Source organism: Phyllopteryx taeniolatus, chromosome 1 (genome assembly GCF_024500385.1).
Source record: "Phyllopteryx taeniolatus isolate TA_2022b chromosome 1, UOR_Ptae_1.2, whole genome shotgun sequence".
Lineage (NCBI taxonomy): Eukaryota > Metazoa > Chordata > Actinopteri > Syngnathiformes > Syngnathidae > Phyllopteryx > Phyllopteryx taeniolatus.
The window spans coordinates 26,263,775-26,288,686 of NC_084502.1; the positions used below are offsets into that span (position 1 = coordinate 26,263,775).

General features: G+C 41.4%; 1 protein-coding gene across 6 annotated transcripts in view; it reads left to right on the top strand.

The window, feature by feature from the left end:
* ubr4 (ubiquitin protein ligase E3 component n-recognin 4) overlaps positions 1-24,912 on the top strand; it is an 81,776-nt gene that overhangs the window by 51,913 nt on the left and 4,951 nt on the right. For 4 of the 6 annotated variants that reach the window (XM_061783825.1, XM_061783852.1, XM_061783844.1 and 1 more), the window contains 54 exons: positions 170-386; positions 925-957; positions 1,178-1,241; positions 1,342-1,476; positions 2,439-2,613; positions 2,697-2,828; positions 2,974-3,095; positions 3,307-3,418; positions 3,528-3,658; positions 3,928-4,105; positions 4,200-4,304; positions 4,543-4,680; positions 5,800-5,968; positions 6,052-6,256; positions 6,330-6,443; positions 6,876-7,085; positions 7,170-7,319; positions 7,401-7,628; positions 7,722-7,800; positions 7,899-8,117; positions 8,212-8,380; positions 8,539-8,683; positions 8,924-9,009; positions 9,091-9,178; positions 9,264-9,457; positions 9,563-9,802; positions 9,909-10,047; positions 10,142-10,267; positions 10,361-10,489; positions 10,574-10,923; positions 11,102-11,192; positions 11,339-11,423; positions 11,594-11,721; positions 11,963-12,092; positions 12,185-12,345; positions 12,436-12,545; positions 12,714-12,855; positions 13,059-13,140; positions 14,032-14,205; positions 14,328-14,449; positions 14,564-14,761; positions 14,874-14,954; positions 15,050-15,137; positions 15,347-15,474; positions 21,719-21,826; positions 21,948-22,064; positions 22,174-22,364; positions 22,471-22,644; positions 22,728-22,827; positions 22,941-23,159; positions 23,251-23,364; positions 23,459-23,601; positions 23,703-23,828; positions 24,093-24,287. In XM_061783825.1, coding sequence (XP_061639809.1) covers positions 170-386; positions 925-957; positions 1,178-1,241; positions 1,342-1,476; positions 2,439-2,613; positions 2,697-2,828; positions 2,974-3,095; positions 3,307-3,418; positions 3,528-3,658; positions 3,928-4,105; positions 4,200-4,304; positions 4,543-4,680; positions 5,800-5,968; positions 6,052-6,256; positions 6,330-6,443; positions 6,876-7,085; positions 7,170-7,319; positions 7,401-7,628; positions 7,722-7,800; positions 7,899-8,117; positions 8,212-8,380; positions 8,539-8,683; positions 8,924-9,009; positions 9,091-9,178; positions 9,264-9,457; positions 9,563-9,802; positions 9,909-10,047; positions 10,142-10,267; positions 10,361-10,489; positions 10,574-10,923; positions 11,102-11,192; positions 11,339-11,423; positions 11,594-11,721; positions 11,963-12,092; positions 12,185-12,345; positions 12,436-12,545; positions 12,714-12,855; positions 13,059-13,140; positions 14,032-14,205; positions 14,328-14,449; positions 14,564-14,761; positions 14,874-14,954; positions 15,050-15,137; positions 15,347-15,474; positions 21,719-21,826; positions 21,948-22,064; positions 22,174-22,364; positions 22,471-22,644; positions 22,728-22,827; positions 22,941-23,159; positions 23,251-23,364; positions 23,459-23,601; positions 23,703-23,828; positions 24,093-24,287 — 7,789 coding nt within the window. The remainder of the gene's footprint in view (positions 1-169; positions 387-924; positions 958-1,177; positions 1,242-1,341; positions 1,477-2,438; positions 2,614-2,696; positions 2,829-2,973; positions 3,096-3,306; positions 3,419-3,527; positions 3,659-3,927; positions 4,106-4,199; positions 4,305-4,542; positions 4,681-5,799; positions 5,969-6,051; positions 6,257-6,329; positions 6,444-6,875; positions 7,086-7,169; positions 7,320-7,400; positions 7,629-7,721; positions 7,801-7,898; positions 8,118-8,211; positions 8,381-8,538; positions 8,684-8,923; positions 9,010-9,090; positions 9,179-9,263; positions 9,458-9,562; positions 9,803-9,908; positions 10,048-10,141; positions 10,268-10,360; positions 10,490-10,573; positions 10,924-11,101; positions 11,193-11,338; positions 11,424-11,593; positions 11,722-11,962; positions 12,093-12,184; positions 12,346-12,435; positions 12,546-12,713; positions 12,856-13,058; positions 13,141-14,031; positions 14,206-14,327; positions 14,450-14,563; positions 14,762-14,873; positions 14,955-15,049; positions 15,138-15,346; positions 15,475-21,718; positions 21,827-21,947; positions 22,065-22,173; positions 22,365-22,470; positions 22,645-22,727; positions 22,828-22,940; positions 23,160-23,250; positions 23,365-23,458; positions 23,602-23,702; positions 23,829-24,092; positions 24,288-24,912) is intronic. The other 2 variants (XM_061783835.1, XM_061783873.1) reach the window with 1 other exon arrangement.

A 24,912-nucleotide genomic window follows, 5' to 3' on the forward strand; every position in this document is an offset into this window, starting at 1 on the left:
TGCATATGTGTTTTGAAAAGTTGCTCCAAATATTTTTCCCACCGTGAACTAAAAGCACACCAATAAAATACAATTGGGTGAATTGGGGGTGCAATTATACTTTGCACCAAACCTGTAATCGGTTTATGTGCAGAGTTACATGCTTTTTTTATTTCCTTTTTCCTGTCAGTTGGCGCATCGGTTGACCCGGCTGGAGTCACTATGTTGGATTCAATTAAGATCTATGGAAAAACTAAAGAGCAATTTGGTTGGCCTGAGGAACCACCAGAGGATTTCTCTGCAGCCTCTGTAAACAATGTCAGCAGTCCCAACCTTAACCAGGCCAATGGCACCTCTGATGGCGATGTCATCACACCATCCACTGCCAGTGGCACTGTGTTGGAGAGGTACGGCTTTCGACTCATTTATTTTTAATTTCTTTTAACAAATAATTCGATGGCTTTGATTTGTATTTCTTGTTTGGTTTAGGCCTCCTTTTATCTCTGTTTAGGTTTTCTATTAATCATCATACTGTGTTATCTATACTTTGAACAGAGATGGACATGTAACAATTTAAATTAGTTACCAACAAGCAGTGGCAATATCCATCTTGAAGTGTATATCTATTTTGTAATGTCAGACCTGTTTGATTAAATAGTGTTTTGTTCGGTATTAGTTTGCCCAAAATATTCACATCTGATCATTATTATATATTGTGGACATTTTCCATTTGGTTTTCCTTAAGTATAACCTTTAAGCTTGAGCTGTTTTTAATTACTGGTGGTGGGGGTTCTCCTTTGATTAACTAGTGCATGGCTATAACAAAATCATCTTTCTTGCATGTGTCATTTGTTTTTAGCAGTTGTTTAATTTCACTTGTTTCTTTCTGTGATCCTCACACTTTTTTGTTCTTTTTTTCTTTTGCTCCCAAAATACAATAAAAAGTTGTGAAACTGAGTCATTATCCACCTTGGACCGGTTAGTAACAGCCCTTTCTCTGCTCGTTTTGTTGTATGTTTTTGTGTATGTGTGCCTGTTGTGTGTCCATGCCTGAGATGTTGAAAATGCCATGCACCATCTTTTTCGGAATTCTTGCAGTGTGCTATACATTTTGCAGTTTTGTTGAACTTTTGCACTTATTCACTTTTTGGGCACCCTGAAAACTAGTAGTGGAGCTGATTTTGACTTTTAATTGCAGGCTTGTGGTCAGTGCTCTTGAAGCTCTGGAAAGCTGCTTTGCTGTTGGTTCCTCTAATGAAAAGGTACATTAATTGGGCTTTGGGATGTCCTATTACAGTACAGAAACATTTGAATCAAACCTCGCCTGTCTTTGTAGAACCTTAATGAACATTGACATTGCAGGAAAAGAACAAGGCTGCTGCACTGGAACTGGCCACTTTACTCCTGTCAATGCCAACTCCAGCAGGTGTGCAGCAGCAGACTAAGGGACTTCTTGCCAGCCTGCACACCAGTCGTACTGCCTACCATAACCACAAGGTAGACCAGAACTTATATGATAGTAATATTGGAGGGCAAGCCGTAAGGACAAGGGGATGCACCTGCAGGAAAATGGTTCCAGTCATGTTGTGAATATTAACTAAGTTGCAATTAGCGGGTGATAGTGTGACATGATACTCAGCTTCCTGTCTACTTCAACTACTGCTTGTGTTTGGTCTGGTTTTCTGCGTTGTTTGCAACAACAAAATTTAGAGTATAGTCTAAATTTAATTTCCAAACTTTTATATAGTAGATAATAGTATAATATAAGCACTGGTATAATAAACACACACAGCACACCTCCAAACAAAAATTTCACAAAAAGTATTTGTACTGGAATAATTGAGCTTGTCTCAGTTTACTCACAAATTTACTTACTTAGTGTGAAATCTGGGCCCGCTCAGATAAACACAGTTGATGCCAATTTATACTTTCAGTATTGCATGTCCACATAGTGCCAGATGTGCGTGTGGTGCCATTCATACTCCATTTCAGGGTTCACTTCGGTACGCGTTCCACGCATGCGCATTTAATCATAATAAAATTTGGGTTTTAGTTAGCTGTAAACTAAAATCATCAAACTCATAGTTCATATAATCATAAGATATTTTACTCTGTGTAATGAAGCAGTATAATGTTTTTTAAATTGAAGTACAAGAAGTTTTCTAATTTACTGAGATGCACCTGTATGTCAAGGTACCACTGTATTCTGTTGGATGAATGGTAACAGGGACAGTCACATGTTAATTGGACCTTCTGCCATATAGTGGAAGGCATTTAATTGTTCTGCCGGTCACTATACGTCGCTGATGTAGATATGTATATTTCTTTGTCGTAAATAAATAATTTTTCGACCAATTAAGGGAAATTGGGTAATTTGATCTCTGCTGTGGCACAGTAGTTGGGAATCACTGACATGCCGGTGGTGAAGTAGGAAGCAATTAAGTTTTCCTTCTCCCCAGGACCAGTCCCTGTTGAGTAATGCAGTGCAGTGTCTGAACAGCTGCAGTCGCGAGGGCAAAGAACTAGACCCTGATGTCTTCCAGAGGCTTGTGATCACTGCCCGCTCCATTGCAATCATGAGGCCCAACAATTTGGTGCATTTTACGGAATCTAAATTACTTCACCTTGACTCCGGTGAGAGGCTATTAAATTGATGCTCAAATTGTACCAGTATTTTATGGGCATATTAAAAATTTACTTGTTTTCTTTTTATCCAGACATCACAGATGATGGGCAAAAGCAGGTAGAAGGCGAAAGCCATAATTTCATCACACAACTGATGAGTAACTTTTGGAAGCTGCACTCCCTGAAACCTAAGAATGCCTTTCTTGCTCCTGCGTGCCTGCCCGGTAAGTGCAAACATTCACATTCATAATGTTAGTGATACCCGAATGGGGTGTAGTAAGTAGTATTTTTCGAGCTGTAATAGAACAAAAAAAAAAGAATCACTGAGTCACCCAGTGTATGGATATGTATCTTTCTCTCTCTTCGAAGGACTCACTCATGTGGAGGCAACGGTAAATGCCCTGGTGGACATTATTCATGCATACTGCACCTGTGAGCTTGATTACATCAATGTAGCCTCCAAAATCTACATGCAAATGTTGCTCTGCCCTGTAAGTACATTGGCAAGTTATGAAATCGATATTACTGAGTAACTTACTACTAAATAATTATTGGTGGTTTTTGCTGAAGTCATTTTAATGTCTTTTGTGTAAATATCCCTCTTTATAAGAATTCTGAGTGGTGTCCATTTGTTCCTCAAGGCTACAAGCTAGTTCGGCTTACATTAATTGCGCCCTTTGATGCAATGGTTGCTCATTTCAGGACACAGCAGTGAGCTTTGCTTGTAAGCAGGCACTGATCAGAGTGCTTCGACCACGAAACAAGCGTCGCCATGTAACCCTTCCATCTCCCCCACGCTCCAACACACCCATAGGTATGTTTTCTCAAGCTTGACGCAATGATTCTTGCATACACTGTAAAATATTGTCGGGTCAGAAAAACATTTAGGTTCCTTAAGAATTGCTGGGTGTTTTCTTTATCAGGAGACAAAGATGACGATGATGATGATGACGCAGAAGACAAAATGCAATCATCGGTGCTCACTGGTGGAGAGGAGGTTAGACGGGAGAGTCAGGAGCAGAATGAAGTGGACCATGGTGACTTTGAGATGGTGGTGAGAAAAAACAAGTGATTATTTATTCTGAAGTTTATGTTTAACACAACTTTTACAACAATTACAATTTTACACAGCTGACGCCACGAGCCCCAATAATCGTTTCAGTTACCAGCGTACAGCGACATAACAGCATGGTTTGTTAGAATTATTTTAAACGCATGCGTATGCTGTCGAATATATCTTCAATCATTCAGGCCATAAATGATGCAAGGAGGAATATGTTTGTAAGGAGGCATATTTAGCTAACCATGGTTATTTATATTCAGTCTGAATCCATGGTCCTGGAGACACCAGAGAATCTAAACAATGGAAATCCATCCCCCTTGGAAGCATTACTCGCTGGAGCTGAGGGTTTCCCTCCCATGCTGGACATCCCTCCCGATGCTGATGACGAAACTATGGTAGAGCTAGCGATCGCGCTCAGTCTTCAGCAGGATCAGCAAGGTCAGTACGACAAAAAACAAGTAAAAAAGATTGATTTGATTTGTTAGGTCAGTAGTGTGCATATTCATGGGCATTTTTTTTTGTGATTTTTAAGGGAGTAGTAGCAGTGCCCTTGGCCTTCAGAGCCTTGGCCTGTCTGGTCAAGCCCCAAGCTCTTCGTCACTGGACGCTGGCACATTGTCAGACACCACTGCATCAGGTAATACGACCACATTTACTGGTGTCTGCATATTTCAATTTATATATTGGCAAATGTGGATTGACTGTTGTCGTCTAACACTAATAGCTTCATTTTGAGAAAGTCTGCATTTTTGACCCTGTGTTAGATGCTTTGGACTGTTATTACATTATTAAATTAAATTAATTGAATTAAGTCATGTACCCTGGCCCAGACGACTGCGTTGTATTTGCTGTTACAGCTATTGCTATGATTTCAGCCCCGGCATCTGATGACGAGGGCAGTACTGCTGCTACTGATGGCTCTACACTGCGGACCTCCCCAGCTGAGCATGGTGGCAGTGTGGGCTCAGAGAGTGGAGGTTCTGCTATCGATTCTGTTGTCGGAGAGCACAGTGGTAGGTGATTGCACGGGAAAACTACGCCCTCGCAATCTTATAAACCATACTTAAGTTCAGAGATGGCAAAGATACTCACACTGTATTTAGGTAGAAGTACAGATATTTGTGTAGTAAAAAAAAAAAAAATTTGAATTCAACTCCTTTTAAGTAAAAAAGAACAATTATAGACAAAACCTTTTTTGTACAAAATAGTTTCACTCTTGCATAGTGTTCATACTGAGAATAAAAAAAAATAACAAGCATTGGCTCGTGCTTTTATGCTATTGTTTTCCCATAGCTTTGCTAACATTGTGAACTGACTAACAAAAAAGCTAATAACAGTACTTATTTTGCACTTTAAAGAACCGCACCTGAAACAACAGGCTGTACATAAATTGAACATATAACATAAAACAAAATGATAAAATCATGACGAAAATAATCATAATAAATAATCAGAATATTCCTTTCTAGTAAAAATATATCACTTTAAAAACAAAAACAATTGGTGGCAACGAAACACCCCTGCAGCCAAACCACTACAGTCCTGAAGTTCCCTGCCAGCGGCCTGTTAGTTGTCTCACGGTGTATGAATTTGTGGTCAGATTCCTCAAAGGAGGGAGAAAAGGAGCCATATTCTCCCAAATATTCGCATACAGAAGGTCCAGAGTTTATTCCCTCTTGTTACACTGTCTCTTTACGACTGAAAAAATATACCTTACGTTTTTTGTTTTTTTTTTGTTTGTTTTTTATAAATTAGATGGAGTTTTTTTTAAGACAAGAAGCTGGTTTTCTCCAAATCAGTTGCATCATCGGTGTTAATGCTCACTGGCTGGCGTTCCTCCATTTTGATGCTAGCCCTTTGTTTCAGCTTAAATACTCGAAGATCTCAACCGCGGTTCACTTAACTCCTCTCTTTTTACGTCGTCATTATCCGTGGCGTTTGAAAAAAATAACAAGCGGATTTTGTTAAAATGAGGAGTAGATTGAAGAAACATTTCATTTTAAATGTAGGCAGTGAAAATGAAAAAAAATAACCAGAAAAATAAACTCAAGATCATACCGGAAAAATCAGCTTTAGTACATTCTCTTACCATTCAAACCACTGCGAATTTTACACGCCTCCTTTCTTTACAGTGTCAGGACGCAGCAGCGCATATGGAGATACAACAGTGGAGGGCCACCCTGCAGGTCCAGGCAGTGTAAGCTCTAGCACCGGTGCTATCAGCACCACAACAGCCCAGCAGGAAGGTGAAGGCTCAGAGGGAGAAGGAGAGACAGAGGGAGACATCCACAGAAGCAACAGGTCAGACCTGAAGAGTATTGTTTAATCTCTTTGTTGGTCAACTTGTGTGTTCTGGCAAAATGTCATTTTTACTTTGTGATTAGGCTTCACATGGTTCGTCTTATGTTACTGGAGCGCCTACTGCAGCACCTGTCTCAGCTCCACAATGTTGGTGGCGTTCAAGCCATCCCTTATATGCAAGTTATCCTCATGCTGACCTCAGATCTTGACGGGGAGGATGAAAAGGATAAGGGTGCCTTAGATGACCTGCTTGCACAGCTTATTGCTGAGCTCAGCATGCATAAGAAGGTAACCGCAAACTCTTCATAAGGAATCATCTTACATGTGCTAGTTTTGCTCAACGAACCTCTTCTCTCTGCAGGATGTTGCAAGAAAGAATGATCGCTGCCCTATGAATGAAGTACACCTGGTCATCATGAGACTGCTCAGTGTCTTCATGTCTCGAACCAAATCTGGCTCTAAATCCTCTTCTGAGGTACATTACTTTAGAGGGGTTCTTACAAAAATACTGTATATAGAGACACTAGGCACATAATTTATAAAAATCTCACAGCACACCACTAAAAAGATGTCACAAAAAGTATATTCTGTATACTGAAATGATCAAATCTCAATTTACTAAACAAATTGTGCGTCTGCGTGCGCCATGACTTATGTGTTATGAATAACATTTGGATACACGTACCTTCTGCCACCGTTGTTAATAAATCATTTCCATACCAATTAAGTGAGATTGGATAATGTCCTGCAGCACACCTGATGGTCTCTCACGGCACACTAATGTGCTGTGGCACAATGTTTGGGAATCACTAACTACCACATGAGTTGCTGACATGATTTTTACTTTAATCCCTCTTTCTATGAGTGACCCATGATACATTCTGTTTGCTACTTTTCTCTCTCGCAGTCATCCTCGTTGATTTCCAACGCTACAGCAACTGCCTTGCTCAGCCTGGGTGCTATTGACTACTGTCTCCATGTGCTCAAGTCCCTGCTTGAGTTCTGGAAGAGCCAGCAGGGTGAAGAAGAACCTGTTACCACAAGCCAGCTCCTTCGCCCACACACATCTTCCTCTCCCCCAGACATGAGCCCCTTTTTCCTCCGCCAATATGTCAAGGTATACTATCGTAGAATCAGGTCATGTCATGTAGAGTAAAAGTGACCCGGAAATTAGAACTAACTGAGTTACCCCTGCCATTAGGGACATGCTGCTGATGTGTTTGAAGCCTATTCGCAGTTGCTCACTGAAATGGTGCTCCGACTACCGTATCAGATCAAAAAGATAGCTGACACCAACCCACGTATCCCACCACCTGTGTTTGACCATTCTTGGTTCTACTATCTGTCGGAAGTAAGACTTTGGGATACTCTGTGTGCGCAATATTCTATTTCATAATATTGTTTATAAAATAAAAAATATTTTTCTTTCCAGTATCTGATGATCCAACAGGCACCATTTGTCAGGAGGCAAGTTAGAAAGCTGTTGCTCTTTATCTGCGGCTCCAAGGAAAAGTATCGTCAGCTGCGGGATCTGCACACTCTCGATTCTCATGTGCGCAGCATCAAAAAGCTTCTGGAGGAACAGGGCATCTTCCTCCGTGCAGGCATTGTTACAGCTTCATCTGGCTCAGCTCTGCAGTATGATACACTCATCAACCTGGTGAGTGTAATTTGGTCAAATGCAGAGTACATTTTGTCTGCATCTTGTCTACATGTTACTCTTCTGATTTTGGCTTTGTTTCTGTCAATGCAGATGGAGCATTTGAAAGCTTGTGCTGAAATTGCCACTCAGAGGACAATCAACTGGCAGAAGTTCTGTATGAAAGATGACTGTAAGTAGATTATAATCAAAGTTTTATAAATGACTTTAATACTGTCTGTATCATTGTGACTCCTTTCTCATATGTACTTTTTTTCCTCTCCTCTGCAGCTGTGTTGTACTTCCTGCTTCAGGTCAGCTTCCTAGTAGACGAGGGTGTTTCCCCAGTCCTTTTGCAATTGCTTTCATGTGCCCTGTGTGGCAGCAAGGTTCTGGCCAACTCATTCTCAGGGGGTTCTAGCAGCGGACAGGGAGGAACATCTCAGTCCTCTCAGAGCAAGTCCTCCAGTAAAAAGAGCAAAAAAGAGGACAAAGAAAAGGACAAAGAGGGTGAGGCAATGACACAGGCTTTGTTGTGCAGAGGTGATACTTTAGGAGCAGATCGTGCTATTAAATGTGCTTTTCTTCTCTGTCCTGATCATAGGTGATGGAGGTGGGTGCCAGGAGGATCAGTTGTGCATGGCTCTGGTCAGTCAGCTCAACAAGTTTGCAGACAAGGAGACACTCATCCAATTTTTACGCTGCTTCCTGCTTGAGTCCAACTCATCAGCGGTGCGCTGGCAAGCCCACTGCTTGGCATTACATATCTACAGGTACTTTAAAAATTAAATGTTTACATTTAGGCTTAGCTCGATCCAACACTAAAGTCATCTTTTACAAGACCATATTCTGACATAAAGTGGATTGCTGTTTAAACCAAGTATGACTGATTATGACATCACAACCTCCCAATGTATGTATTTCTCACCAGGAACTCAAGTAAATCTCAGCAGGAGTTGTTGCTGGAGCTCACGTGGGCCATCTGGCCAGAGCTTCCAGCATATGGCCGCAAAGCTGCACAGTTTGTCGACCTTCTCGGGTACTTCTCACTCAAGACCCCGCAGACCGAGAAAAAGGTTTGTTGACTTTTGAAGTAAACTATGCTGACTTTGAAATCTATTTTCTGTCTTTTGTATTATAAGGCACGGACATTAGTGGTAGTTCTGTAGTGTCATTTGAGTGACATTTTTCTACTGTATGTATATATGTACTTTCACAGTTGTTTGGTCCCTTGTTTCCCCTAACAAGGATTAACTGCACAGGACATTATAGTTGGTGATTCATACAAATAACCAGTTTGTTTCCTCTTCCCCCAGCTGAAGGAGTATTCCCAGAAGGCTGTGGAAATCCTGCGAACACAGAACCATATCTTAACAAATCACCCAAACTCCAACATCTACAAGTATGTGTTTAATGAGCCATGCTGTCTTTGACAAGAGTGCAGTGTAGAGTTGTGGACATTAATTTTTGCCTTCTCCTGTAGCACTCTGTCAGGTCTGGTGGAGTTTGATGGCTTTTATCTTGAAAGTGACCCCTGCTTAGTGTGTAATAATCCCGAGATTCCCTTCTCGGTATGTATAACAAAACCTGAGTTGGCTTGGAAAATTCATGAATCCTAAACATTCTTTACAATATTTTTTCCTTTTTGCCTTCAAGAATATCAAGTTGTCATCTATCAAAGTGGACACCCGCTACACCACCACACAACAAGTTGTCAAGCTTATAGGCAGCCATAACATTAGCAAAGTTACTGTGAAGATTGGTGACCTCAAACGCACCAAAATGGTCCGCACCATCAACCTCTACTACAACAACAGGACTGTACAAGCTATTGTGGAACTGAAGAACAAGTGTGTTTCAATTTTCTATTGATGTGATGCCATTCTTTCTTCCTACTGGCCACTGGGTCATGAAACACAAAACTAGAACTCTTCATTGTGCTTTCTCATCTTTAGGCCTGCTCGCTGGCATAAAGCCAAGAAAGTACAACTGACCCCAGGTCAAACGGAGGTGAAAATTGACCTGCCTTTACCCATTGTTGCATCCAACCTGATGATTGAGTTCTCTGACTTCTATGAGAACTACCAGGCCTCCACTGAGACGCTGCAGTGTCCACGCTGCAGCGCCTCTGTGCCTGCCAACCCTGGAGTGTGTGGCAACTGTGGTGAGAATGTATATCAGTGCCACAAGTGCAGGTGAGCATCACTCTTCCTCAGCGGTTCCAACAGTACTTTGCTAAACTACGTGAACGGAATTTCAGATTGAAACATGATGCCGTGTTTTATTTATTTTTTTAATCAGGTCTATCAATTACGATGAAAAGGACCCCTTCCTGTGCAACGCCTGTGGTTTCTGTAAATATGCCAGATTTGACTTCATGCTGTTTGCCAAACCATGCTGTGCTGTGGATCCTATTGAGAATGAAGAAGACAGGAAAAAAGTAACCAGTCACTTATTCATCAAAACTTTTGTGCTGAGAGGTTTTTAGCTACTTCATGCCATGTCTTTTTAAAACTTGTTTTGAATTCCTGCAGGCTGTGACAAACATCAACACCCTTCTGGAAAAAGCTGATCGTGTCTACCACCAACTGATGGGTCACCGGCCCCAACTGGAGAGCCTTTTGTCTAAAGTCAACGAGGCGGCACCAGAGAAGCCACAGGTAAGTCTTCGAGTGCGTTTGTTCTGCAGGAGATGTTGCAGAATTTGAAACATGAGCAACACTGTTAATATAATTTTCAAAAAATTCCCACAGGATGACACAGGAACTGCTGCAGGTCTTGGTACGTCTTCTGCCAATGTGAACAGATACATTCAGCAGCTGGCTCAGGAGTACAGCGGAGACTGTAAAACATCATTTGATGAACTCTCCAAGATTATACAGGTTAGACATAAAGAACGTGACCTCCCAACATGCTGAAGCTGCTTTCATAAAGTATGCATCTGGTGTTTCTTTTTTCTTCCACAGAAAGTGCTTGCATCTCGCAAAGAGCTGCTTGAGTATGATCTGCAGCAGCGCGAAGCTGCCACCAAGTCCTCCCGAAGCAACAGCAGCCACCAGCCGACCTTCACGGCCAGCCAGTACCGCGCCCTCTCTGTGCTGGGCTGCGGCCACACCTCCTCCAACAAGTGTTATGGCTGTGCCTCAGCAGTCACAGGTCATTGTATCACACTGCTGCGTGCGCTTGCCACTAACCCAGCACTCCGGCAGATCCTCGTCCTCCAGGGACTTATCCGTGAGCTTTTTGAATACAACTTGCGGCGAGGTACTGCAGCCATGCGAGAGGAAGTACGCCAGCTAATCTGTCTGCTTACCAGGTATGGTGCTGCTCTGTTTCCTATTGTAGTAAAATATAATAGGTTTTCAGTGCACTACTCTTAACCTGCCTGATGCCTGTTCAATGACTATCAACTTTTCATTTCATTTTATTATTGTTGCTCCATTTTGCTGTATTTCTGCTTCTCAAGTAATTATTCCTTTTACATTGTTTCTCAGAGATCACCCAGAAGCCACCCAGCAGATGAATGATCTTATCATTGCTAAGGTTTCAGCAGCCCTCAAAGGTCACTGGGCCAATCCTGACCTGGTATGTCTGCTTTCATCTCCTCATGCAAGGCCTTGTATTTATACTGTACTTCTATCTTAAGTGTATGGAAGCAGTGACACATTTACCTCAGCATTAAAGAAAGCTACTAGGCAGTGCCAAGTTTGACGATAATGTGTTTACAACAGGTTAGTAATCTGCAATATGAAATGCTGCTGTTAACTGACTCCATTTCAAAAGAGGGAGGATGCTGGGAGTTACGGCTGCGCTGTGGTAAGTGGCTGAGTTATTTTGAAGCATCAGCAAAGAGATTTGTGTCCAATTCATGTATCAATATTAGGCCAATGGCTCAACTATCTCACAGTCTCCATGGTGTCAATGTTATTTATATACTTCAATTTCTGTTGTAAGCTATGTCTAAATGCATATTGTTCTTTTTTTAGCCCTCAGTCTGTTCCTCATGTCAGTTAACATCAAGACACCTGTCGTGGTGGAGAACATCACTCTCATGTGCCTGAAAATCCTGCAGAAGCTGATCAAACCCCCTGCCCCCACTAGCAAGAAGAACAAGGTGAATATTGAGTAATCATGCTGATGTTTTGCATTTGCTTTAGGTTCAATTAAAATTTGCGATTTTGTTATATGGTAGGCAGTTAGCTGTAAAGTTGATGTGGAACCAAATAGAAAACCCCAACCTTACAAGATTTATTATTATATTGAATTACACAGTAAAAAAAAACATATTTAAAAGTATGGCAGCTCTTGGACATGTAGCTTTTGATGACACCTCACCAACTATCTGTCTGTTAAAGGATGCTGCTACTGAATCCCTGACCACCGTTAGGCCCTACAGTAATGAAATCCATGCTCAGGCCCAAATGTGGCTCAAGAAGGATCCCAAAGCTTCATACGACGCCTGGAAAAAATGCCTCCCTGCAAGATGTAAGTGTTGTACAGACAAGTAGCAAACTTCTCATTATAGCTGAATACTAATGTTTGTCTCCAATGCTCCTGCCAATTTATGAAAATGACAGGCCATGAAATGGTGACAAAACCACAGGAGAAAGGTGAACTGCGGAAGCAGTATCTGCTAGAGAAATATGTGTGGAAGTGGAAGCAGTTTATGAGGTCCAGAAGAGGTGAAAGCCTTTTCCCTCGCCTGCTCAAGCTAAGCCACAACAATTGGCTGCGGCAGGTAAATAAAAATGTGCAAATTATGTCTTGCGGGATTCGGAAATACAGTCATCTTAGAAATGAGTTGACATAAGTATTTTTCTTGCTACAGGTCCTTTTCACACCTGCCACTCAAGCCGCCAGACAGGCAGCTTGCACGATTGTGGAGGCTCTCACGACAATCCCTAGCCGTAAACAGCAAGTCTTGGGCTTGCTCACCAGGTAAGACTCACTGAAAAATTAAGGCGGCACATGCTGGTAAGTTATGGTAAGCGTTTGTAAAATGACGATGTACTGGTAATCGGGTTTACTGTACTCTCACAATTCCAAGTCTTATATAGCCAACGGGAAAGTCATGTGTAGTGTGACTTTTTTTCCTGTGTCGGTCAGTTATCTGGATGAGCTGAGTTTGGCTGGAGAGTGTGCAGCTGAGTACCTGGGTCTCTACCAAAAGCTGATCAAACCAACACACTGGAAGGTTTACCTGGCAGCACGGGGTGTCCTTCCTTATATCGGAAACCTCATCACCAAGGTAAAGCCTGATTTTGAAATTTTCTCTCTCTCTAAAATCAACAACATTTAGTTGATTTATTTGAGCTCAACAAAGTGATCAAGACAGTAACTGCCCTAAACTGCTATTGATAGTTCCCTGTAAAATATGTTTACACCCATGTGCCAGTTAAAGTTTGTGTTGTGCAATTATTTCAGTGTTATTTGTGCATTTGTCTTTCACAGGAAATCGCCAACCTGCTGGCCCTGGAGGAGGCAACCCTGAGCACACACTTGCAGCAAGGCTACGCCCTCAAGAGCTTTACTGGTTTGCAGATTTCACTCACATTTCTTTAACCGAACATACCTTAATTTCTCGTGTATAATGCGCATTTTTTCCCCAAAATTTTTTTTTCCCCCAAACATTTTAAAAAGGTATTCCGCCATCTAGAGTTTATGAAAAAGCTGTACACTTTCATTCCAAAATTCCTGCCGCCACCTAGTGGTTATGAAAAAGGTGTAGCCTACACTTTCATTCCAATATGACAGGGGTACGTATGACTGCATATATGTACAGTTTTGCTCTTGAGTTTACATACCTTGGTAGAATTTGTGAAATGTTTATTTTTTATTTTTTTTATTATAAATATGACTGATGACTGAACAACAACCATAATTAATTTCTTCATGGTTACGTTTTGTTTAATGATGATGCTTTTCTGAAATGCTTGACCATTTAATTTGAAACCCATTAAAATACAATTAAATGTGTTTCGTCTGGCCCTTCATGTTTTCTTTAAATAATTGTACCCATCTTACAAATTCTGCCTCGGTAATCAAACATGAGCACAACTGTGTGTTTTCTAATATACTAAATAAAAGTAGTGCTGTGAATTTCAAAATAAGAGCAAGTAAATAAAAAGTATTACGTGTTCAAATAAAGTGCTTAACTTCAGAATAATTCTTTGGAAAAAAAACTAACAAAATACAGGTAATACATGATCATATGGGTAGAGCAAAATCATGCATTGTAAAAATGCATTATACACGGGTAGAAGGGTTTTCCAGAATTTTGAGGTCAAGATTGGGAGTGCGTATTATACACGAGTAATTATGGTAACATTAGATTGCTTTCCCTAGAATCACAGTCTTAAAGAAAGTGATTTCAAGTGTTCTTTCTGAAACAGTTGATAAAATTCTGTGTTTTGTGTGACGGCAGGATTACTATCGTCATTTGTGGAGGTGGAATCCATTAAGCGTCATTTTAAAAGCCGGCTTGTTGGCACAGTGCTGAACGGCTATCTGTGTCTGAGGAAGCTAGTAGTGCAGCGTACCAAACTCATCGACGAGACTCAGGACATGCTGCTGGAGATGCTCGAGGACATGACCACAGGTCAGCTGAAGTGAAAACTTAACAACTGCTTTTGAAGCCTTTAGCGTGTGATATCTTATCATTATTGGGTCCCACAGTTAACATGATACAAAATGAGACTGACCATCTTGCGCTGTTCATAGGTACCGAGTCGGAAACGAAGGCCTTCATGGCAGTCTGCATAGAGACTGCCAAGCGATACAATTTGGATGACTACAGAACACCTGTGTTCATTTTTGAAAGACTGTGTAGTATCATTTATCCTGTAAGTTGGCTTCATCCCAGGTGTACTTGACTCGGATGTATGCTGTAGAATAATTACTTCAGAAACAATGTGAGTCTTTATCCTAACTTTTTATTTAACATATTTTATTTTAAGGAGGAGAACGAGGTGACAGAGTTCTTTGTAACCCTGGAAAAAGATCCTCAGCAGGAAGATTTCCTTCAAGGTCGCATGCCTGGAAACCCGTACAGTAGTAATGAGCCAGGCATCGGCCCCCTTATGAGGGACATTAAGAACAAGATCTGCCAAGACTGCGACCTAGTGGCACTCCTTGAAGATGACAGTGGCATGGAGGTAAAAATAATCTGTACTTGTATTGCCATTTCAACATGATGTCCTCCTCCTCACCACTTATGATCATCAACCTAACTGATTGGAAGAAACACAGTCTTTTTTTTTTTCTCAGCTTCTCGTGAACAACAAAATCATTAGCTTGGATCTGTCTGTAGCTGAAGTCTACAAAAAGGTCTGGTGCCCAACAAATGAGGTAAGGTTCCAAAGCGAAACCCAATAATGACAGAGCCTTAAAAATTATAACTGAAATAGTTTCGTCATCAAATAACATTTCTCCCTCTTTTCAAGGGTGAACCAATGAGAATCATTTATCGAATGAGAGGTCTGCTGGGAGATGCAACAGAGGAGTTCATTGAGTCGCTTGACTCAACCACAGGTTGTATCCCTTGCCTAATATACGTAGTGTCCCACATGATTTTGACTGTCAAGTCTGCCAAACTTTCTTGTTTATCTTCATCAAATAATTTTCATTCATGCTTATTCATGCTGCTTCATTCAACCATTTTTGTGTCTATGGATTTTCATCTCACAATCGAGTAAAAAAAAAAAAAAATGTCTCCCTCCCTCCCCCCCACCTTTGTCCAGATGAGGAGGAGGATGATGAGGAGGTGTACAAGATGGCAGGAGTTATGGCACAGTGTGGAGGACTGGAGTGTATGCTCAATCGGCTATCAGGAATCAAAGATTTTAAACAGGGACGTCATCTGCTCACGGTAAGATGATATTGTGCTTATTTCCAGTGGGAGAATGAAATATGATGCAAAAAATCAATGCCAGGTTAGATCCCCTCGAATAAGCATGTAAAAAGATGCGCTCTGTCCTTGCAACTGTAGTGCCTGTGAGCAACACGCATAACTGTTTTAGAATTCTCATCAGTGGTGTGTGATTTCTGTATTAGCTGCTGTATTGTGTCAGTTTTGCATATCGTCACTGTTGGGCAGAAACCTTGTACGTTGCACATTAGGACCATTTCATATTTGTTCACAAACTGAGTCAATTCCGATGTGGTCAGTTATTTTTACAAATTATCACCCAATCTAAAGCATTGACAATAGTTTAAGAGCAAATCTAATACCTCTCTCGGGCACTGCCTGAGAAATGACACATAACTCCACATCTTGACTCCCCCGGAGCCTTATGGCGTTATGTCGTCTCATGATTGGAAGTCTGTATGTTTTTTTTTTGTTTGTTTGTTTGTTTTTTTAGACAAAAAAAAACCAAGTGAAATATGTTAGGTTGGCAAGGCTCAAAATATGTTTTTCTTTGAGGAGCAGTTTTGCCAATTATTTCCTCATTTAAGGACTAATTTTGAGGAGCAATTTTTTGCAGGTGTATCGCACAGGGACCCAAAGTAGGGGTTTTATTAAACAATAAAACTATGACAATATAATGGGGGAATTGAATGTAGGGCTGCAGCTATCGAATATTTTAGTTCTCGGGTAGCCTTCGAAACCGTCTACTGTTTGGGTGCATAAACCATTTTACTTATTCCTCTCTGACCACATTTGCTACGGTTTTCATCTACAACCCCAGTTCCAATTAAGTTGGGACGTTGTGTTAAACATAAATAAAAACAGAATATAATGATTTGCAAATCATGTTCAACCTATATTTAATTTAATACACTACAAAGACAAGATATTTAATGTTCAAACTGATCAACTTCCACGTTCCAAAAAAGCTGGGACAGGGTCATGTTTACCACAGTGTTACATCACCTTTTCTTTTAACAACATTCAATAAACGTTTGTAATACTAAACTGATAAACTTTGTTTTTGGCAAATAATCATCAACTTAGAATTTTATGGCTGCAACACGTTCCAAAAAAGCTGGGACAGGTGGCAAAAAAGACTGCGAAAGTTGAGGAATGCTCATCAAACACCTGTTTGAAACATCCCACAGGTGAGCAGGCTAATTGGGAACAGGTGTGTGCCATGATTGGGTATAAAAGGAGCTTCCCTGAATTGCTCAGTCACTCACAAGTTTGTGAACAAGTGCGTGAGAAAATAGTCAACAGTTTAAGGACAATGTTCCTCAACGTACAATTGCAAGGAATTTAGGGATTTCATCATCTACGGTCCATAATATTATCCAAAGGTTCAGAGAATCTGGAGAAATCACTGCATGTAAGGGGCAAGGCCGAAAACCAACATTGAATGCCCGTGACCTTCGATCCCTCAGGCGGTACTGCATCAAAAAAAACGACATCAATGTGTAAAGGATATCGCCACATGGGCTCAGGAACACTTCAGAAAACCAGTGTCAGTAAATACAGTTCGGCGCTACATCCATAAGTGCAACTTGAAACTCTACTATGCAAAGCAAAAACCATTTATCAACAACACCCAGAAACGCCGCCGGCTGCTCTGGGCCCGAGCTCATCTAAGATGGACTGATGCAAAGTGGAAAAGTGTTCTGTGTTCTGACAAGTCCACATTTCAAATTGTTTTTGGAACTTGTGGTCGTCGTGTCCTCCGGGTCAAAGAGGAAAAGCACCATCCGGACTGTTATGGACGCTAAGTTCAAAAGCCAGCATCTGTGATGGTATGGGGCTGTGTTAGTGCCAATGGCATGGGTAACTTACACATCTGTGAAGGCACCATTAATGCTGAAAGGTACATAGAGGTTTTGGAGAAACATGCTGCATCCAGGCAACGTCTTTTTCATGGACGCCCCTGCTTATTTCAGCAAGACAATGCCAAACCACATTCGGCACATGTTACAACAGCGTGGCTTCGTAGTAAAAGAGTGCGGGTACGAGACTGGCCTGCCTGCAGTCCAGACCTGTCTCCCATTGAAAATGTGTGGCGCATTATGAAGCGTAAAATATGACAACGGAGACCTCGGACTGTTGAACAGGTGAAGCTGTACATCAAGCAAGAATGGGAAAGAATTCCTCCTACAAAACTTCAACAATTAGTGTCCTCAGTTCCCAAACAGTTATTGAATGTTGTTAAAAGAAAAGGTGATGTAACACAGTGGTAAACATGACCCTGTCCCAGCTATTTTGGAACGTGTTGCAGCCATAAAATTCAAAGTTAATGATTATTTGCTAAAAACAAAGTTTATCAGTTTGAACATTAAATATCTTGTATTTGTAGTATATTTAATTAAATATAGGTTGAACATGATTTGCAAATCATTGTATTCTGTTTTTATTTATGTTTAACACAACGTCCCAACTTCATTGGAATTGTACATCGGCGGTTTTGCGGTACCCCCCCGCACATTTTTGATTGACCCTTAGGACCCCTTGACTTCAACATTGCAAATGGGGGCGAGACACCTTATTTAGGCCTGTCACGATAATTACTATATCGACTTATCATTCGATAAATAAAATGGACATCAATAGTTTTTAAGGACTCTGTAAATGGTCATTGTTGTGGTGAGCCGTTGTGCAGATCACACAGTGAGCCAACAGAGTTGGATGGCTGTGTTATTAGCTGCTCATGGAACGCCGGCGGACTGGTACACTTTTGCCGGTGCTGGCTCTTGCCAATGCTCCAAGGCTTTGCTCCATGTGCAGCGCGTAGATTTACACAACAGAGACACTTAAGGGAACCTTCACTATTTGTTTTCCGCGCGGTGCCCTGGGAGTGTCCGATCTCTTCAGATCTCGGAAGCTAAGCAGGGTCCCTGCGTCCCCCACCGGGTGGCCAGTTGTCGGGGCGCCTCGGTGGGGCTGGCGGGACCGCCCTGGGTCCCTCGGTGTGGCACGTGTCCCGTCCACCGGGCTGCTCTCAGATGGACCCCTGGGCCCGATCCCGCCCCTTGATTGATTGGGTGGCGTTCTCAGCCGCCGCGGTCCGGGCACAGCAATTACAGGACACCTCTGTCAGTCTTTGTCCATGTAAAACGGTGTCAATTCATTTGTATGTGTCCGCAGGCACACACCCCTTGGACTCTCACTGGGTGTGGGGCCACTCACTTGTTGCGACAAATAACTCATGAATATGCGAATTGCTTGTGTGTCCCCTCACTCATACTCTCATCCTATAGACTTTTATAATTTACATAGTCAATCCCACCACAATTCAGTTGTACAGCCGGGTTCACGACCCTTGTCCTGTTCTAGCTTGTCTTGTCCTTCCCTCACAGGATGTACCACTACAGCCCCATGCAACACTCATATTTAATGTTTCATTGTTGTAGGTAATATACTGACTTGCTTTTCTCATCCTGTTTACAATTAGTGCTTTGTCTTTTGTTTTCTCTCTCCCCTCTAGAAACTTTGTTCTGTTTGACTCTGATTCTCAATAAACTTCAATTATAATACTAAGAAACCACAGTGGAAGCTTAAAAATGGTAAAACCGGCATAAAAGGGATACAGATCCTCCATTCTGTTTGACCTAACAGCCGAACAGGACAAAAAAAAAAGATGGAGGTCCGTCGTTTATTCAGCACAATAGTTGGGATTGTTTTTATTCATTTATTTTAAATAACACTTGATGAAAACATCCATCCATTTTCAACACCGCTTCTCCTGGTTAGGGTCGCGGGAAGCTGGAGCCTATGCCAGCTGACTTTGGGCGAAAGGCGGACTACACCCTGAACTGGTCGCCAGTCAGTCACAGGGCACATATAGACACGGACAACCATTTGCACTCACATTCACACCGTCACTGAGTGGGAACTGAACCCACGCTGCCTCCACCAAAGTCAGGCGAGTGTACCACTACACCATCAGTGACTTGATGAAAACAATTTAAGTAATTGACGTCACCGCATATTTACCTCAAAACGAAGCATCCACAGACAGAGATTTTCCCTGCTCTATTCTGAATGACAGTATTCATGGTGAAAATTTACTTCTGTATCGGTTTGGTAAAAGGAATATTCCACCCCTGTGTAACAGAATGAAATTCAATTTGGATTAGGCCTGTTTGTTCTGGTCGAGGTGTTTATATGAAACTGATTATAATCAGAATAGAAGGCTCCATGTAAACCAGCCTAATGTTGCAGCTATTTATTCTTTATTTCAGACGTAAGGGGATCCATTTCAACAATTTAATTGAGCAACAAGAATAATAACAACAACAATGATTTAAAAGCAAAAAATAAAATATAAAGAAAAATAATAAGGGCATTCCTTATTTTTCATGATTTCAGAGGCATTAAAAAAACTAGTTTTAAGGAAAATATATCGTCTTAGAAAAGTCATCGTGACAGGCTAAACCTGAAATGCATTGCATTAGAAACCTGTACCCTCTTTAGTTGAGGTAGATAAAGGTGTCAGTCACACTTGAGTAAATTCATCCTCTCTATAAATGTCATAGGTATTTTATTCTCACGGACCACTTGCAATTACACCACAGACCACTAGGGGTCCACGGACGCTTGGTTGAGAAACACTAACCTACATGACTCTGTACCTACCCACTTACAGATCAGATGGTCGTAAGGTCAGACTTGGGAAAGCTATTTTTCTACGCAAACTACTTTAAAAAAAAGTTGTTTACCATTCCAAAGATAAACTAGTACAGTTCATAATTCACATTTTTTTAACCAAATTCACCATTCCAAAAATTAACTAGTTCATTGTGCTTTTTTTCCCCTCTCAGTATGTTGCTGACTGTCTATTACCCTCAAAATACTGGCATTTCATTTCCCCCATGTTGCAACCCTTTAAGTTCACACTAGTATCCAGCTATAGCTTTCACCCTACAATCTCAAAAACAGGTGGACAAAATGGGCCTTTTTTTTTTTTAATGAGGAATCAAAACAAAAACGGGGCTTTTGTCTTTAATGTGCAAACAAAAACACGCAACACGGTATGAAAGGAACGATGTGAAAGGACATTGATAACTTTGCATCCCTTGGAGCTCTGGCTGACTATATTAACAAAATATTTGATCTGATCCATTATATTAGAAAACAAAATTAATTCAATTTTATGACTGTGGTCGTACAGTGTTTTAACGAAAGCATTCTGATACAAATAATTTTCCTAGTTACAATTATGTACTGTATTACAAAAGAACACATTCACTCCCAATTATGCTGTGTCCCTGAACGCACCTCGCGCACTCACCAGCTGCAATGTAAACATGAATGGGGGCAGCGACCGCACTGAATTGGTTGTCAAATACGGTTTGTATGATAAACGAAGATGGCGAGTGTCATCTTCGGGATAAATTGTTTATCACCTGAGATATGAAGGCTTGTATATAGTGTGTTTAGCTGGGGTTCAGCCATGATACTCTGCGTCTTCAGGGGCGACAGGTCTGTTTTTTACAAACTTGCATTTCACTATGAAATGCTACCACACTTATGCCATTTTCCGTCTTTTGCACCTGCATTTTTCTTATCAATTCAGCTTTGCGCATCCCGCTCCAGCAACCAGGCGTGGCTTCACTTCCACCTTTTTGATGACGACATAATTGCGTTGTCACCTCCATGCACATCGAACAATCTGTGATTAGCAGTTTTGCTTTTCAATGTGTTTTATGAGGCGCAAAATGCTTAATTCAAGCCTTGGGTTGGATACATTTGATTAGGCTTGCTTTGTTAAAAATAGAGAGCTGTAATGCTTCATTGCAGACGGAAGCTCGTCAGACAGTTTGCGTGCAGATTATTTTCCGCCAATTGCACTGACGAATCAGCAAATATTTTTTTTATTATATCACAGCATGACTGGCGGCAGGAACGTGTCCGTACCATTCTAATCAATGATGTAATAATTTTATTTATTTATTTTTTCCCCCAATTAAATTAACAATTGAACATGATGGTGAGTTGTTGATGTTGGTGCGTAACAGTATATAATAGCAATATAATGTATAAAACCAACTTTAACAATGCAGTGTCGAGCAAGATGGCCTTTTTGTTTTTTTTATTTGATGAAATGTAGTGGTTTTGGAAATACAAGGATTCTGCCCAACAGTGACAATATGCATGCACATGAGTGAAAAAAATCTTATTTCTAATTCAAAGCTGATCTTTATCTTTTAAGGTTTTACTGAAGTTATTCAGTTATTGTGTAAAAGTGAAAATCAACCGACAACAGCTAGTCAAACCAGAGATGAACACACTCAACGTCATGCTCGGAACTCTAAACCTGGTAAGTGTCTTTTGTTCCCGTAGTACGGCAGCAAAAGAGGAGTTGATGGTGATTGTGATGCGTTCTCAACCAGGGTTTTATTATGCTGTTGAGGAACAACATTATCTTGTTCCATCTTTAGGCTTTAGTGGCAGAACAGGAAAGTAAGGACAGTGGTGGGGCCTCCATAGCAGAGCAGGTTCTGAGCATCATGGAGATCATTCTGGATGAAGCTAATGCTGAGATTTCAGAGGACAAGGTAGGTACAAACAAACTCAAAGAAAAACACAAACCGTGTCTAAAGAAACACTAACCTCCTTTGGCTGGGGTCAAAATTTTCTTTGTAATAATTCTCATTGTTTTTGTAGGGTAACTTGTTGCTGACTGGCGATAAAGATCAGCTGGTCATGTTGTTGGACCAGATCAACACTCCATTTGTGCGCTCCAACCCCAGCGTGCTGCAGGGTCTGCTTCGTATCATTCCATACCTGTCGTTTGGCGAACTGGAGAAGATGAAGATCTTGGTCGAGCGCTTTAAGCCATGTTGCAGCTTTGACAAGTAAGTATCACTGTTGTATTCTCATGTGATAAACTGCAGTCTTAATGTCTTAATGCCATGCTTCAAGTGTTTTTACACAGTATATTGAAACTTTTTTTCCCTTCAGGTATGATGAGGAACATAGTGCTGATGACAAAGTGTTTTTGGATTGCTTCTGTAAAATTGCTGCTGGAATAAAAAATAACAGCAATGGCCATCAGCTAAAGGACCTTATTCTGCAAAAAGGAATCACACAAAATGCACTGGACTACATGAAGAAACATATCCCAAATGCCAAAAAGTATGGGCATTGTTATTCTTTCACGCCTTTGATAAGGGCATAGAAATTTGTGAAAGTTTCATCTTTTTTTTTTTTCTTATCAGTCTGGATGCCGATATCTGGAAGAAGTTCCTCTCTCGACCTGCGCTACCCTTCATTCTACGATTGCTCCGTGGTTTGGCTACCCAGCATCCCCCCACACAGGTAGTAAACATTTTAATAAAATGTAGTGTATTACACAAAATACTATTTAATAATGCCAAAAGTCAGGATTAGGACCATGAATGAAAATAAATATTTGACCTTTTTTTGTCCAGGTGCTGATAGGCACTGATTCAATTACCAACCTGCACAAGCTGGAGCAGGTTTCCAGCGATGAAGGTATCGGTACGCTTGCGGAGAATCTTCTGGAAGCTCTGAGGGAGCACGGCGACGTCAATCTAAAAATAGAAGCGGCGCGCAGGGAGACCCGGGCTGAGAAGAAGCGTATGGCCATGGCCATGAGACAGAAGGCTCTGGGAACACTGGGCATGACGGTACACTCTTTCTTTCCCACAACTTTGTTCTTGTTGTTTTTGTCAAAAACTGTCAAAAACAAGTTTAAGTGACAGGGTATGTGCCTTTCAGACCAATGAGAAGGGCCAGGTGGTGACCAAGACTTCACTGTTGAAACAAATGGAGGAGCTGATAGAGGAGCCAGGCTTGACTTGTTGTATCTGTAGAGAAGGTTACAAATTCCAGGTACAACAAAGCACATGTCCTTATTTATGTAATCTGCCAGTGGTGTTACTTTTAGTGAGGTATAGCAACTTACCAGATATGTTTTTGATTTCAGCCCACTAAGGTCCTGGGTATTTACACTTTCACAAAGCGGGTGTCATTAGAGGAGTTTGAGAACAAGCCTCGCAAGCAGCAAGGCTACAGCACTGTGTCGCACTTTAACATTGTCCACTACGACTGCCATCTGGCAGCTGTCAGGTAACAACATCGTTGATTTTTAAGAAGACGTCACCTATTCTCATTATAAGTTAAAAAAAATTATCATAATACAAATACAATTGCTTTTACCTCTGCTGCAGGCTGGCCCGTGGGCGAGAAGAGTGGGAGAGCGCTGCTCTCCAGAATGCCAACACCAAGTGCAATGGACTGCTTCCTGTTTGGGGGCCGCATGTGCCAGAATCAGCATTTGCTACATGCTTAGCACGGTAAAAAAAAAAAAAAAAAATGCCTCAGCACACAAGCGGCCTAAATTGTCCTCATAGATGGGTAGAATTCTAATCCCTCTGCATTGGGGGCTGCTGGCTCTCCCGTCAAGCAGTCCCAATTTCTGTTTTTTAATGAGCTATTTCCCCCAAAATAGATATCCCCATTGAGTCCTGTGGTTGGAAATTACACCATTGAAGGCTGAATTTGTTCTTATTTGATTTTATTATTATTTTTTTAAACTCTTGTTGTTCTGTGCCGCACAGACACAACACATATCTGCAGGAGTGCACCGGCCAGCGCGAGCCCACTTACCAACTGAACATCCATGACACCAAACTGCTCTTCCTTCGCTTTGCTACCGAACAATCATTCAGTGTGGATACGGGAGGAGGCGGCCGAGAGAGCAACATCCATCTCATCCCCTACATCATCCATACTGTGCTCTATGTGCTAAACACGTATGTACTGCAAGAGAACTGGAATATATGAGATTTAAAGTTCAAGTTCTTCACTGTACCATTCTGGGCAGCTGAAAGAATTTGCTGTATTAGCTAAAAAAAAAACGCCACAGCGAGACAGGAGCAAAGATGAAAGTCCTTTGCAAATGCGCTGTGGTCGTGTTAGCTGGCTAAAGCTAACTGTATATATAAATGTACTTGAATAGCTTATTTATTTTCTATTCAACACACAAAGCGCTACATTTTGCTCACCGTCGCCATGACGACAACCTGAGGTACACATAGTGTGGACGCTGCGCTTGCAATTCAATTTATTGTAGCCACGATTCAATGTGAATTTACATCAGGGGCCTCAATAGTTAGAGGTCCAGTTCAGGAACATTTGTCATAATGTATAGAATGCATAATGCACAACTAAATATAGTATCCTCATTGCTTGCATCCCTTCCACACACACTCGCTCTACTTCAAAGCTGCTCTGAATAAACCATTTGATTGGTCGACAACTGTCACATACTGTAGGAGGCAGAGGTGGTTGAACCGGGGTGGCACGTGCCCCTCCCCTACCCTCCTCACTTTTTACCCTATGTGCCCCTGTGTGTGTAATGTGCCCCTTTGGTGGCCC